Source organism: Myxocyprinus asiaticus, chromosome 7 (genome assembly GCF_019703515.2).
Source record: "Myxocyprinus asiaticus isolate MX2 ecotype Aquarium Trade chromosome 7, UBuf_Myxa_2, whole genome shotgun sequence".
NCBI lineage: Eukaryota > Metazoa > Chordata > Actinopteri > Cypriniformes > Catostomidae > Myxocyprinus > Myxocyprinus asiaticus.
In genome coordinates, this window is record NC_059350.1 from 446,878 (window position 1) to 463,455 (window position 16,578).

The 16,578-nt window shown below is 41.3% G+C and overlaps 1 protein-coding gene across 2 annotated transcripts; it reads left to right on the forward strand.

The window, feature by feature from the left end:
- On the forward strand, window positions 1-13,065 carry eri2 (ERI1 exoribonuclease family member 2). Of its 2 annotated transcripts, XM_051703776.1 has the most exons (9): window positions 3-215; window positions 564-631; window positions 2,763-2,843; window positions 2,924-3,051; window positions 3,167-3,320; window positions 3,554-3,654; window positions 3,730-3,811; window positions 11,641-11,729; window positions 11,838-13,065. In XM_051703776.1, exons 1-9 carry the CDS (start codon window positions 52-54, stop codon window positions 12,828-12,830), a joined length of 1,860 nt encoding a protein of 619 aa, XP_051559736.1. In that variant the 5' UTR covers window positions 3-51; the 3' UTR covers window positions 12,831-13,065. The 2 variants fall into 2 exon arrangements, with proteins under 2 accessions (XP_051559734.1, XP_051559736.1); XM_051703774.1 differs by having other exon boundaries at window positions 1-215; window positions 3,554-3,811.
- Window positions 13,066-16,578: the final 3,513 nt, after the last annotated feature.

A 16,578-nucleotide genomic window follows, 5' to 3' on the forward strand; every position in this document is an offset into this window, starting at 1 on the left:
ACGTCACAGGACGCGAGGAATCAACCGGAAACTGTCAGCATAACACCGGAAATGCAGTCAGTGCGCGGAACATTTAAAAGTTGCGCGAGTGTTTGTGTTATTAGTTTTATTAGTTTCGTTTGTTGTCCAGTTCTGCTGATTTCACTAAAACTCGAATGTAAATTTCCTGCATGTGTGAAATCCTGCTGCAGAATGTCAACAAAGAGTCTGGCGAAGTAAGAAACCATCTAATATTGTATTTATTCTCTTTATATCACAAACTCTACACTTTGAGATTGTGTTTACATAACTCTAATATAACATCTAAACATTATAATCTAATGAAAAGGCTATTTTTACATTGTGACATTATTTTCATTACGCACATTTTACACCCCAATTCTAATTACAGCAGCACAACAAAGGTGTTCATTATGATACGACCAGTATATTTTCTTGACAGGTTTCATGACTCTCTCCCTGTTTTATTTAAACACTATACTCTGATATTATATGTAAATTCTATATTTTCATGTGATATGTCATTATACTGTGAGATGTTGTGCATGTGTGTGTGTGTTCAGGAAACTGGGGTTGATCCGACAGCGCAGTCAGTCATGCAGTGAGACACGTCAGCAGCAGTCTGTGTGCAGTGAGACACATTTGCGTTCACTTTTCATTTCATGTGTTCATTCATCATTCAGCCCGTTTACATGCACACCAATACACTGATTACTCCCAAAAATCTGCTTATTCAAAAAATCAGACAACGAAAATTGCATTTACATGAGATTTGAAATAATCACGTTATTCTTTGCTTTTTACATCAAACCGTGAAGACTCATGAGCACAAAACCTGAACACATTGGATGAGCCACTAAGAATGTCAGTAAAGGTGTGCACATGCAGTGCAAAATCAGGGTAATGGGCAAACATCAACCCATATCGACCGGTTTATTCATACAGCATTTATGACTTTACACCGATAAAGGAACCACACATATTGTCGGTTAATTAACCCTCCTATGGTATTCAAAAAGGGCACCTCCCTTTGGTTTTCCTGGTCGTTTTTGACCGGAAAGGTGTAAACCTTTTTTTTAATTTTTTTTATGGTCATAATGATACCATTTCTTCTCTGAAGAACAATAAAATGATCCATTTTCGTTTGGGATTTTATGCTATTTTGATCTTATTTACATGTAAATTTCGAATTTTTACCATTAATTTGCAAATACAAATAAGCTAATTTTTGATATTATATAAGAATGTGACATAAATTGGAGGCAGATTGCTGTCATCTGGTGAATAAAATATAAATAACATGACTTGAACATCATGTCATGCCAGTAGATGACTGTAGACACATACTGTGTAGTCTGATGACTTGATGTAACCTATTTTTATATTTTATCACAAGATATGCATTTGGATATCTATTTAGACATTATCAAACTATTATTTGTCAACGTTTAGCATTTTAAATTTATTTGAAGTGTCAGTTTTTTGCAGTTAATGTCATTATGCTGCAATCAAACCTGACCATGGTGTTACAAAGAGAAGACACAGAATAAACATTTTTCTACCAATAATTTATTTCGAACGTAAAAATGTAATAACTCAAAGTAAACGCATAATAATGTCAAGAAAATGAACATCGAGAAACAGAAATTAACTGCAAATTCTGACAATTCAATTAGATTATAAAACAGAAGAATCAGAGTAAACATTTTGCAATTTCAAACTTTCTATAGTAAAAATGTATTTAGCAAACGTGTGTGTGTGTGTGTGTGTGTGTGTGTGTGTGTGTGTGTGTGTGTGTGTGTCAGATTGTTGTCATCAGCTGGAAAACAACAAATGACTTGTAATGCCAACAATGACCAAAAGATAACTGTAGAGCTCCACTTATTGATGCCCTTGTTCTCTCTCTCTCTCTCTCTCTCTGCGTGTGTGTTTGTGTTCTGCATTGAGTGTTGTCTCACCCCTTCATTTCTGAGTGTGTGTTTAGCATTGTGACTGATTTATTGTTTTTCTTTTTTTGACAAATGTTAAAAAAAAAAAGCTCTGTGTTATAGTCTCACCAGTTCATTCTTCTGTGTGTGTGTGTGTGTGTGTGTGTGTGTGTTATCATGTCACGCCTACATTTTTTTTTTAGTGTGTATATTTAGCTTTGTGGCTGATTTATTGGTTTTATTTGACAAATGTATAAACAAAACTCTGTGTTATAGTCTCACCAGTTCATTCTTGTGAGTGTGTATGTTTTGCACTGAGGATGTTTTAGAGTCTCACCCTGTAATTTGTCTATTTTTTTTTTCTGCATTGTGGCTGATTTATTGTATTGCACAGATAAAAAAAAAAAAATTATGTTTTTTGGTCTTTCCCATTCATTTTCAATGGTCGGTCAATTTTGACCGCGAATACCAAAGGTGTCGTGCTTTTTTTTTCTTTTTTTTTTACAACCACTTAGACTTATCGAATCAAGCCCAATTTTTTTGTATGTTCAGATGGCAAATGGAGGAAAAGTTACCAAGTCTTGTATTGCTCAGATAAAGGAACATATTTTTTATTTAATGAGGGTTAGGTCTGTAACATAGAAGGGTTACGCATAATCAGATAGCATAATAACGCCAGTGAAAGCTGCTTTCTGACCGAGCTGCATGTATACAGGAGTAAAGAGAAAACCATGAACACAGTGCATGTAAACGGGAACGCCACTTTCTCGAAATAAGCTGCTTTCTTGTGTCCATATAAACAAAGTCCTTCACTCTCGCGTTGATCTTTCACAGAGCAGCACTTCAGATTCCTGATCATCATTGATTTTGAATCCACATGCTGGAGAGAGAAGAACAACTATGGTCAGGAGATCAGTAAGAGTCCTCATACTCTCTGCTCGCATGTTTCCATCATTCTGTGTGTTTGTCTTTCATCATCTTCACTCTCTCAACAGTCGAGTTTCCTGCCGTCCTGCTCAATGTGTCCAATGGAAAAGTGGAGTCAGAGTTTCACTCGTACGTTCAGCCGCAGGAGCATCCTGTTCTGTCAGAGTTTTGCACAGAGCTCACGGGTATCACACAGGTGATCAATCACCAGAACACCTGAGATCATATTGACACCACACACACACTTGAGAACAATCATTTAAAGATATTTCCATGACATTCATCATGCGCTGTGTGTGACTGGTTGACAGGATCAGGTGGAGTTAGCTCCACCCCTCCACATCTGTCTGTCCAGATTCATCCGCTGGTTACACAGCCTCCAGCAGGAAAAGGGCGTGGTCTTTGAGAGTGACAGTAAAGGCCCTGCCCCCTCTGGACAGCCCTGTGCTTTTGTCACATGGTCAGGTGAGAATCATTCACAGCAAACCTCACTTCCTGTTCTAATTAGAGGTCGACCGATAATATAACTACAGTATAACAGCTACCTCTAGAGGTGAAATAAAAATAATCACTGACTCCACAGTTATCAGCCTTTTCTACCAGCTTGGTTATCGGTATCAGCAAAATCCACTATGGGTCGACCTCTCGTTCTGATGATTGACAGTATGTGTGTTGACTCGCTGTGTGTGTGATTGTAGATTGGGATTTGGGAGTGTGTTTGCTGTACGAGTGTAAACGGAAGCAGATCTGTGTTCCTGAAGCTTTAAAGAGCTGGATTGACCTGCGAGCCACGTACAGGGTAAAAACACACACACACGCGTGTCTCTCTGGTCAGTGCGTGGATTGTGTCAAGTGTAATTGTCCTGTTTGTCAGCTCTTCTATAACAGGAAACCCAAAGGACTGAGAGGAGCTCTGATGGACCTCGGCATCCAGTTTACAGGAAGAGAACACTCGGGTACACACACACACAATTCCTGCCTTTTTAATATTTTAAAACAGTAATGGGGCATCAAAGTGTTCTGTACTTGTGGAAAGTGCCACCAATACACACACAATACTAGTCAACTGATATTGGAATTAGCCGATACGATAAACAGGCTGGTGGAAAAGGCAGATTAAATTGTTTTTAAAATTTATTCTTGTAATTACAATTTATTTATTTTTTTTATTGATTCAAAAGTACACAACAGAGAAAAACACAACACATACACATTGAATTTAACATTTAACCCCCACTAATATCCCTCCCCAATCACCAACCCCACCCTAACCCCCAACAAACACCCCTGTGGTCACATATAATAATACACACACACACACAAAAGGAAAATTAAATATATAATAAACATGCATAATTAAACTAGTATTCTCTGTCCCCATCCCCTCTACGAGAGTCCACCAAACACGTTAAATAATTATCCCATTTTCTGACAAACAAGTCCCCAAACCCCAGCCTTCTATTTGCCATCTCCTCGAAAGCTGCCACCCTCCCCATCTCCGCACACCACTCTGGGAATGATGGCGCTCCGTCTGACTTCCCCTTAAAATTATTTGTCTGCCAATCATGAAACTGGTCAGAACCCAATTTTTAATATGTTTATCCCCCAAATTTATGACCGCCCCATCGCCCAAAATACAGAGTCTGGGGCAAAGTAAAATCTGAGTGCCCAATACATCACACAAAAAACTCCAAAAAACATGGGTTGTGTCCCCATCTTCTGACTGGCATCGCCAGCAGGTGGGTGTGTCTTTAAGACCAAGCCTATACAATCTAGAGGGGGTCCAATAGAATCGATGTAAAATTTTTAATTGAATAAGGCGCACCCTTGCATCTCTAGATTTAGACTTGATGTTTTTTTAGAATACTAGCCCACACTCCCTCCTCCAATACCAAGTTTAAATCTTCCTCCCGTAATCTCTTGAGAGAAGTTGAATCTCCGTCCCCCAGACTCTGAATTAGCAGGGAGTAATACACTGATGCTTCATGACCTTTTCCAAAAGCAGTAATCACCTCTCCCAGAGTATCTGCCACTTTAGGGGGGTGTATGCTACTCCCACAAATAGTACAGAGCAGGTACGCAGCTGTAAATACCTACAGAACTGAGATCTGGGAATCCCAAAATGTTGAACCATATTTTCAAAAGATCTCAACACTCCACTCTCATATAGGACACCGAGTGTAGTAACCCCCTCACAATCCACTCTGACCAGCAGAAAGGGGACTTATCAATACATAATTTTGGGTTTAGCCATATGCTCGAGGCAACATTTAAATAAGTCCAGAGTCCAAATGCGAGAATTTATTTATTTATTTATTTATTTTCAATTTTGAATGCCCAATTCCCAGTGTGCTTCTAAGTCCTCGTCGTGGTGTAGTGATTCGCCTCAGTCCGTGTGGCGGAGGACGAATCCCAGTTGCCTCCCCGTCTGAGATCGTCAGTCCGCGCATCTTATCACGTGGCTTGTTGCGCGCGTTGCCACAGAGACATGGCGCGTGTGGAGGCTTCACGCCATCCACCGCAGCAACCACGCACAACTCACCACGCGCCCTACTGAGAACAAACCACATTATAGTGATCACGAGGAGGTTACCCCATGTGACTCTACCCTCCCTAGCAACCGGGCAAATTTGGTTGCTTAGGAGACCTGGCTGGAGTCACTCAGCACACCCTGGGATTTGAAATTGTGAACTAGCGAACTCCAGGGGTGGTAGCCAGCATCTTTTACCACTGAGCTACCCAGACCCCTTTGATCACATGATATTGATGAGACGTCTAATGTTATCAGAAGAGCTACAGCCCTGAATAAACCCCACCTGATCTATATGTATAAGAGATGTCATAACTTTACTTAATTGGTTAGCCAGAATTTTTGACAATATTTTAACGTCTAGCTGGATCAGGGAAATTGGATGGTAACTCTTACAATCGCTTGGATATTTGTCTTTTTTAAGAATCAGACTGATCCGGGCTTGTGTCATGGTTGGCGGAAGCTTTCCATTCTTTAATGATTCCGTATAAACTTCTAACAAAAGTGGAGCCAGTTCTGTAGCATAAGATCTAAAAAAATTCAGTGGCAAAGCCATCTGGCTTCGCAAGGCCATAATTACCTCGTCAAGCTCCTCCAAGGTTATCTCAGAATCAAGGAAATTTTTTTGCTCAGTCGTCAGTTTAGGGAGTTCTAATGGTTCCACAAAGTTTCTAATATCTTCATCAGTAGACGAAGATGTGGAACTATAAAGATCATGATAGAATTCTTTAAAAGCATTATTAATATCAATGGCCGAGATAAATATTTCACCACCAGCAGATTTCACTGAGGGAATGGTAGAAAAAGACACTCTCTGCTTTATATATCTAGCCAAAAGCTTCCCTGCTTTTTCCCCTGACTCAAAGTATGACTGTCTTGCCCTGAATAGCCAAAACTCCACATTCTGTGACAAAACAGTATTATACCTGTATTTCAGTTGGGTCAATTCTCTGAGGTCATCAGCTGACATACGGTGCTTCAGCTCTGCCTCAGCACTTTTAATATTCCCTTCCAACTCCACAAGTTCTCGGGCTTTGGATTTTTTGATGAATGAGGCATACTGTATGATCTGACCCCTAAGAACCACCTTAAGTGCCTCCCAAGCCACGCCCACAGAGGATACTGAGGACCAATAGGTCTCCAAATATACATTGATTTCAGTCTTTAACATTTGTTGGAAATCAGGATTTTGCAAAAGGGATACATTAAGGCGCCAACTATATGATTTCTTTTTCTCTATATGTGGCAACATCTCTAAACTCACCAGGGAGTGATCTGAGACTAAAATATTTCCAATTGAGCAATCAACAACAGATGAAATGAGGGACTTAGATATATTTAAAAAAAATCTATTCTAGAATAAATCTTATGGACTGATGAAAAAAATGTAAAACAGCTAAAACAATAATTACTCTTCCTAATTTCTTTAATCTGTTTGAGACATTTGAATTGTAGATGTTTACTTATCAGTGTAATGACTCCCCTGCTCTTACTTGAGCCAGCACTAAAGAAAACATGTCCACCCCATATCTTCCCAAATTTTTCAGCTTTCTTGAAGAAGCACTATCACATTTCTCACACTTAAGAAGAAAAATAAACTACCTTCTTTTTATGGGGTGCCCCAACCCATGCACATTATACGTGGAGAGAGATAATCCACTCATATTAACATTTGACATTTTGACACATTAGGAAAAATAGATTGTGTCAAAAACAAAATTATAAAGACCACATTCCAACATTAGTGCAACAATCAAACCCCCAAACTTTCCCCAGAACAAAAAACAAAAAAACAGAAAGAAAAACGTGCGCATTGACCCCGCGAATGACAGCACCAACCGATGTCCATCCCTCTAAACTCAAACAGAACATGTACGCCTACGAGAGCCCCTGCGACAACTTTGCTGTCGAATTGCTCAAGTCCGGTGCTTCTATACAAAAATTTGTTAGAATTACATAACAGAAGATAATCTATAAGACAAACTCCAGCCATTAGGCAGGATAAACACAAAAAACGTGTAGATTCATCCACCAAACTGTCCCGAAGGTGTGTTCCTCACAAAACATACTCCAGCCTCTAGCGGAAATATAAAATATATATATATATATATATATATATATATATATATATATATATATATATATATATATATATATATATATCGGCCGGCCGATATTAGCCTTTCACCGATATATCAGTATTGGCATATATTTCACAGATATGCACCGATATGAATTTTTTTTTTTTTTCAGAACATATAATGCAGGAAACAATGCTTTAGAATTGGTGTCATAGTGTAGTTTGTCCAGCAGAGTGCGCTCCGACTCCTGTTTACAGAGCTGACTCTGAACTGACGGTGGCTCTGCAGACAGGGCGGAGTTAAACGGTGTCTCGGTAAGTTAACTAGTTTGTGAAATACATACTGGAAAGTTAATAAACAATGACCCCATCATTTTCACTTTTCAATATAACTAATATAACGTTAACCCTGTCCCTGACAACCATGTCACTCATGTTTATCACATCTGTTTGCTGTTAGTCAGCTATAGTTTGTCAGTGCAGTCAGTAATGTAGCAGATTGAAAGGGAAACATCAGAGCATCTTTTTGCAGCTCAGCAGACAACGGTGCAGTGGTGGACTGTGTCTGATGAGTGTTGATTTCACGCTACGTTATGTAGTAATTGAGCCACAATGCTGGAAAGGTAAATAAATAACGTCCGTCTTTTCTCTCTGTGACAACGAGCTCATAAGTAACTAGCTAATCACATAGATACTTTCAGTAACTACGTTCCATCCAAGGATTTTTTGCGATTAAAAGTTTTAGCACATCAAAATATAGCTGATGAAAAAACTCTAGCACATAATCTATATGTTGATACATCAAATGTCACGAAAAACTGGTTTGGAAACACTTTTTGTCAATTGGCATTAACGCAAAAATGTAGTGTCACATGACAGAGTTTACCCCAATCGTTGCCTGTGTTAATCATGAGGACAAGGTGTACATCCTTGAAAGCCAATATATTGTACGTGATTATGGATTGATCTGAACGGCATAAAGATCCGATCACTGCAAACATGACACTTCCAGGAGCGCCAACACAAATATCTCATATCATTCACATCAACAAGTGCACGGAGAACAAATGAATGGCCACTGTTTGTGATTAATCACGGTAGACATCTGTTTATTTATTAAAATTGCTTTTTCACACCATTCAAAATAATAGACAGCAGTCATGGAATTAGCCCACAATACAAAAAAAAAAATAAAATCCCTGTGCACAAATATGTTTTAAATTTAAAATAAATACACAATACTAGGAGAAAAGCTTCAGTGTGCTTTTTTGGAACACGAACATATAGCCCAATTCTATAAAATTATTGTTTAGCTTTTGAAAAAATGCTGGCAAAATTCCCTGTATTAAATTAAATAAATTAGCCTACCAAACGAAAAATGCATTAAATTAAAAAAATAAATTTCCAAATGAAAAATATATATATATATTTTTAGACCTATATATGCCTTTTCTTTACACAAACTTAAATTAGCCGTACCCTGTTCTGTAGACGAATAAAGTCGGCTGAATGACATTTTCTACACTTCAAGACTATAAACTATCAGAACTATTTGTCCAATGAGTTCACTTTCAGAAAACGAGCTTTTGAACCTTTTAACTTTATCTAACCCTCTTTACCTCGGATCACATTTGCTGAGCTTCTTCAGAAAATGTAAATTGCATTATGACGTTAAAATTAATTTGAGATGACAATCAAGTTCAGTTGGTCATTAAAAGTTGCTGGACAAATATGCGGGACATAATGCAGTTGTGATGGCGATGCTTTAGATTAGATGATTGTTCAAAATAGCCTGTTGAAAATCAGGAATGTATCATAAACACTGATATTACACTGCATCAGTTTTTCTTTAATAGTTGTGCACACAGCATATACATATTGATGGATGATCCTTATACTAAGACCGAAAGTTCCCCCACTACTTGGTGCAGGATGCTAGCTTGAACAGGGCCATGACGATTCGTTTTCGAGTCGGAACCGGTGACAACCTGCAATAGGCACAACATCAGGACCAATATTACAGTCCTATCAGAAGGGCAACTGCTCCATTTTGATTGCAATTCCTCATCTTCTGATTGCATTTATTTGTGAATTAAAATGACAGTAAGCTGGCTAATTTCAATGAATTGTCTCAATACTCTCCCCATTTTACCAAAACTTCGGAGGAAAAAACTGGCAGGCGAATTAGCGATAAACACACATTTCTGAATGGAAACGACTTCAGGGCAGATTTCTTTTGCGCTAAATCAAAACTTATGCGACAAAGTGTTTTTTTAGACATGACGTCATCGCACACCATTTTTATCGATAAAAGGCCATTTGAATGGAAACAGGAAGAAGACAGCAAATTTACCAAAAATTTTTACGCATGTTCACTTTTCCGATAACAAAATAGTGGATGGAAACTAGGCTATTATTGTCAGCTGAGTGAAAGCTAATGAGTAAACATGTATTCACCAAACTGTTTTGTTCAGGATTCACAGTTTGGTACCCCCTTCAACCGAACAATTCCTGTCGTTTATAAAATGTAATATTTAAAAGTCTGGTTTTCCACCGTTGAAAGTTTCCCCTGAACTTGTATAGCAGAATACGGTGTAACACCGCTGCTGCTGTTTAACTCTTGACTCGGCGGTATTAAAATAGTCAGCATTTGACTGATACTAAACATACAGTACTGATGTTTATTAAGCTGTTTATTGTATTTTTATTTATTCTTTATTTTCTCAGTGTTCATTTCTAGAATTTGTTGACAATGTATAATAATAATAATGTCAAATATTCTTTGATAAAAAATATTTAAGAAAGCAGCCTTCTGAGTACCTTTGCATCAGTCATATCGGTGCACAATCCACATAGAAAAGGTCTGTTTTCATTCCAGCTCAAAAATTAACTATATCGGCCACAATATCGGTAATCTGTGAATTTTCCCTCTCTAAAATCGGTATCGGTCTCAAAAATCCCATATCGGTTGGCCTCTAATATACATACATAAATAAAAAAAAGGCCATTCAGTTTCCACGGCCGGTCAAACGAATGTTCAGTGAGCTGGCCTATTCAGCTGTTACATGAGTGGAACAGATGCCCTAATCACTCTAATGATTTGCAAGAAATACTCCACAAAACAAACTCCATCCAATAGGAGGCATAAGCACAAAGAACATGCAGATTCATCCACATACTGTCCCAAAGGAGTGTTATTCCACAAAACAAACTTCAGCCGCTAGGCAGAACCAGCACAAAAAGAGACAAAAGGGGCATTCAGTTTCCTCGGGCAGTCGAGTGAATGTTCAGTGAGTCAGGCCTACTCAGCTGCATCGAGAGCATCACACAATGACTTACTCATTCTATTGACTTTATGAAGGACATCGCTTGCTGTATGCATGTAAATATTGTATGCATGTAAAATGTAAGTGTCTTTTAATGTCTCCAGAGCCCAAGGATTTTGAATTCTTTGACATCCTGTCTTCATAGAACAGTTATGGATCAGGGTGTATCGAATCTCACCGGTTTATGATATAAAAAGTATGAAAAACTAGCAAAGTGCGCAGAGCTCGCCGTTCACATGTCCAACCCTCGCATGGCGCCACGTGACTCATCCATTTTTAAAATCGATTGTTTTCTTAATCTTTTCTTACTGTGACAAGCACAGACACAGAGGCAAGAATAATCCAAAATGAAAAAAATTCCAGATGCAGTTTGTGCAACCTAAATCCCAGTTATAACCAGGCAAAAGAGATTTGTTGTGTAACGTGAGACTTTTATCTGTGAACATTGTCATATAGGCTAAATAATACTTTATGAGCAGTACACTTATATCTACTAAAAAACAAAGCTTCTTCAGAATGCTCAAGTAACAAATTACCCCCCCACCCCCAAACTCTCAAAAATACAAACTCGTATCTGCACGAATCATACGTCACACATTTATTCAAAATGGCGAATTAAGAAGAAATTTGAACAGTTCCCATGTTTCACTTTGTAACATTGTTCTAACCATTCGAACAGCTAAAGTTAGCATCCTCTCCACATTAGGGTTAGGAATCCTGTACAGCAAATAGTTGTTTTCTGCCAATAACTGGTAGTTCCAAAAAGCAACTATTAGCATCAACTAATCAGTAAATCCGATATATTGATCTACCTCTAAATATGTGAAACTTGTGTGTATTTGTGTTCAGGTCTGGTGGACGCAAGGAACACGGCTATGCTGGCATGGCGGATGGTTTGTGATGGTTGTGTGCTGACTGTGACGAAGTCTCTGAGGCGGGTGAGTTCTGTCTGTGCACACCTGCTCAGGTGACTCCACCTCCTGCATCACATCACAGCCATTCAGGCAGCAGTAAGGTTGTGCTAAATTAGCATCTTTCTCTCTCAGACCGTGGTGAAGCCTAGACCTCTGCGGGGAAACATCTCTGAGCGCTCGACTCGTCCTGCATCGGTGGCTGAAGATAAACAACCACAGACGCTCATTTCACCACACACTGTCCTCAACACAAACAAACCAGTGTGTGTCAGCATCCCACAAACACACTTTCTACTGACCACCAAAATGACTGACACGACCTATGACCCCGACACACTAGACACCTGCTGGAGAGACGGAGTCATACTGACAGAGGAGGAGGAGCCTAGTTCCTATGATGATGTGCCTTTGGGGGACGAGCCTAGTTGCTATGACAACATAACTTTGGGGGAGGAGCCTAGTTCCTATGATGATGTGGCTTTGGAGGAGGAGCCTAGTTCACATTATGTTGTTCCTCTGGGGGCGGAGCCTGATGCTGTTGGGCCGTCTGTCTCAGATTCATCCAGTGATGATTCTGACCGGCTTCTGAGAACCAGAAACTCTGAAAGTTGTAAAAAACCTTTGATCCAAAGCCACTCTACCACAGAACCCAACAAAACCACATCAAACCTCCATAAACCACATCCCTCCAGACCAGCGAGTCTCTTTAAAACACCTAAACTCCCTCACACAGACCTGTACGGGCCCGTCTCTCGTTTGTTAGGACGCAGCGCTGCTCCATTTAGTGTGTACAGTGACCCGACTGCTGACCCACCTGTCAGCACCAGAACGCCCAGTGTGTCCCGCCCCCCTCTCTCCTGCGCTGTCAATCACTCCTCAGCAGCCAATAAGAGAACGTCTCCTCTGTGTGCGTGTGGGCGCAGGGCCAGGCGTCTGACGGTGGGTAACGGTGGGCCCAATCACGGCCGCGTGTTTTACAGCTGTCCCGTCAGACGGCAGGGCTGTGATGGGCGACACAAGGGCTGTGAGTTCTTCCAGTGGGAATCTGGATTCATCCAGACCAGAACACAAAACCACCTGAGAACACCAAAGACCAGCAGCTGTAGAACCAGAACACTCCGCTAAACCACAACACTCTCTGTCTCTCTCTCATTCTCTCTGGATCATAGGGTTAAAAAAAACACACTGATATTTACAGTGAAATGTGATTGAAATACTAGTTTTATTCTAATTATCTCATGAAATGGGTTTTAAAACAGCAGTGTGATTTTAAACATGAACAAAATAAAACCTGAAGATTGATTGACAATATTGTTTTAGGAACAAAACTGTAAATTAATTTTAAATATAATAAATCACTTTTAACAGAGAACTGTATGTGTTGCATATTTAATGGTTTCTGTTAAGGGTGTTGCAACTAATAGCTTGTAGATATTTCTATATTGGTTCCACCACTTTATGGAAGATTCTTTAAGATAATACTTTAGTAATGTACCCCTGCAATTCAAATTGTTTCTACACCCCCGCTTTCTGTTTTCACACTTTAAACAAGTGTTTGTGTTTTTTTTTTTTTTTTTTTAAATATGCTAAAATATGCTGCTGTGATCCACCTCAGACACTTCTGATGCTGCTAAATTAAATGCAGCATCACTGCAACCTTAAAACTTTCACATTGTCATACAGAGATTTTAAAAAATATATATTTTATTAATAATTTCACATTTCATAAATTTTCTACTGGCTATTATTATTGAAGTTGATATGTTTCTGAGCATCTTGAGGCTGCAGTTATTAAACTAAATGTTGTTTTCAAACAGCTTTCTGAATACACAACAGATAGTACTGCCCCCAACTCACGCCATTGGTTGAGTCAGTGTTGTTGTGTCTCATAAGACCGGTTGCTCAAAACAAACGGGCATTTTTAAATACTTCCAGTTGTCGCTGAGTATTGAGATAGGACTCGACTCGCTCTCCTCAATCAGCCTGCGACTCGCTCTCCTCAATCAGCCTGCGACTCGCTCTCCTCCCATAGCGGAGGACTCGCTCTCCTCAATCAGCCGGCGTCTCGCTCTCCTCAATCAGCCGGCGACTCGCTCTCCTCACGCTGCCGGCGTCTCGCTCTCCTCAATCAGCCGGCGACTCGCTCTCCTCAATCAGCCGGCGACTCGCTCTCCTCACGCTGCCGGCGACTCGCTCTCCTCAATCAGCCGGCGACTCGCTCTCCTCCCGTAGCGGAGGACTCGCTCTCCTCAATCAGCCGGCGACTCGCTCTCCTCCCGTAGCGGAGGACTCGCTCTCCTCAATCAGCCGGCGACTCGTTCTCCTCAATCAGCCGGCGACTCGCTCTCCTCAATCAGCCGGCGACTCGCTCTCCTCCCGTAGCGGAGGACTCGCTCTCCTCAATCAGCCTGCGACTCGCTCTCCTCCCGTAGCGGAGGACTCGCTCTCCTCAATCAGCCGGCGTCTCGCTCTCCTCAATCAGCCGGCGACTCGCTCTCCTCACGCAGCGGAGGACTCGCTCTCCTCACGCAGCGGAGGACTCGCTCTCCTCAATCAGCCGGCGACTCGCTCTCCTCCCGTAGCGGAGGACTCGCTCTCCTCAATCAGCCGGCGACTCGCTCTCCTCCCGTAGCGGAGGACTCGCTCTCCTCAATCAGCCGGCGTCTCGCTCTCCTCAATCAGCCGGCGACTCGCTCTCCTCACGCAGCGGAGGACTCGCTCTCCTCAGGCAGCCGGCGACAGTTTAGATTAGAAATAATAATGTGTCGAGGTTGTGGGTATGTGTTTGGCAAGCACAAGTTAAATGTCATTTTTATTTTTATAACTCCTTAAACAATAAAAAGCATTTTGAAAATAGCTTCACAAAGAATATTTCTTACAAACCCTCCAGTGAACAAACCACAGAAAATCTGTATGTAATTTGTGTGTTCACATTTGTAGTTCGGTTCTCTTGGTCCGGATCAAAAAAGAAAATGATAAATTTAGTCCTGGTTCGCTTAGCGTTCACACTGGTATTTTTAACACCGAACCTAACGATACAAAATGTCTCGGTTACGTACGTAACCTCAGTTCCCTGAGATGAAGGGAACGAGACATTGCGTAGTTATGCATATGGGAGTGCCTTCATACACGACCTATTTGAAACCTCTCTACAATAACGGCAATATTCTAATATTGGCTATGGTGTTTGAGCTCCGCCTGTTTTGGTGCAAAATTGACCGCTATAAAAACAGGTGCACAAACACCATTTCCTCAGAATTTCTGACTGAGAACAAGGAGCGCATCGCTCGTGCATCAATAACTCTGAGTCTTGTAGTGCAGCTAGTGTTCGCAATGTCTCGAGGATGGTGCTCTGGCCTGTAAAATGGTGTTCATGACTGAACGCGTCAGTTCTGGCATGTGTAGTGCGCCCCGTTCAGGGGCCACACATGCAGGTTCCACAGCTTGGGCTGGGGATGCCAGATTGTGCCTTGCGCCTGAGAGAGGAGATCCCTCCTCAGTGGTATTTCCCGTGGTGAGCTGTACAGCATCTTCATCATTTCCGGAAACATTGGCCGGTTGGGCCATTTCGGTGCAACTAATAGAATCGTTTCCTTGCCCTCTCGGACTTTGCATAAGACAGAGTGAATAAGGCATACTGGGGGAAAAGTATATTTACGTTTCGCTGGCCATTTGTGTACCAATGCATCAGTTCCAGGCGGGGCTTGGGACTTCGAATAACAGAGGGTACAGTGGGCATTCTCCACTGAGGCAAATAGATCGATTTCTGCTTTGCTGAATATTTCCCAAATCCTCAGTACAATTTGAGAACGATGTCTCCATTCACCCGGTATCACCCCTTAGCGTGACAGTAGGTCTGCGCTGTAATTCAGGAGGCCTGGGACATATGTCGCTCTCGGGGAGAGATCGGGCATCCATCGCACACCACCCCCCAACCTGTGTTGGAGGCATCCGTGGTCACCACTTTCCGCCTGACAACTTGGGACTTTGAGTACCAAAGGGGACAGTGGGTATTCTCCACTGAGGCAAATAGATCAATTTCTGCTTTGCCAGATATTTCCCAAATCCTCAATACAGTTTGAGGGTGAAGTCTCCTGAATTCCGCCTTGGCAGTTTATATATGCCTATATATGTTGTCTGAACGAACCAGGACATGACAGTTTGCTATTTCTGACTGAAAAGCCTTTAAGGCTTGAAATACAGCTGATAGCTTTAGGAGCTACGTGACAACTTGCCCCAGTGCAACACCTCACTTGTAAAATGCAGGAGCTGTCCATGGTGCTAAAGCAGCTATACAGCAGCGGGATACAGTGATGCGCATGCGCCCTTGGCGCCAAGCACATCGTGGCACACGGCGCTTCAGCCAACACTGAAGAGGTCTCGTGTAAGAGACCTAATGGAATGACGGATGCTGCCACCATAAATCCCAGTGCTTTCTGAAACAGTTTCAGTGGAAGTGTTCTCCCCAGTTTCAACTGAGACAGACACTGTGGAATGGCTGAAGCAGTAAGTATGTGCTGGCATTACAAAGCCTCTGATTGCGCCAGTAACAGCCAATCGTCGAGGTGGTTCAAGATGCGTACGCCGCTCAGTCTCAGAGGGGCGAGAACCACATCAACGCACATTGTGCGAGCAGCCAGAGACAGTCTGAAGGGCAGGACTTTGAATTGATACGCTGTTCCCTCTAACGCGAATCTCAAAAACATCCTGTGATGACGTACAATTTGTATATGACAGTACGCATCCTTCAGATCTATCGACGCAAACCAATTGTGTGGGCGTACATGTGATAAGATCCGTTTCTGGGTAATCATTTTGAATGGCCGCTTTATAAGTGCGCAATTTAAATGTCTCAGATCCAGGATTGGCCGAA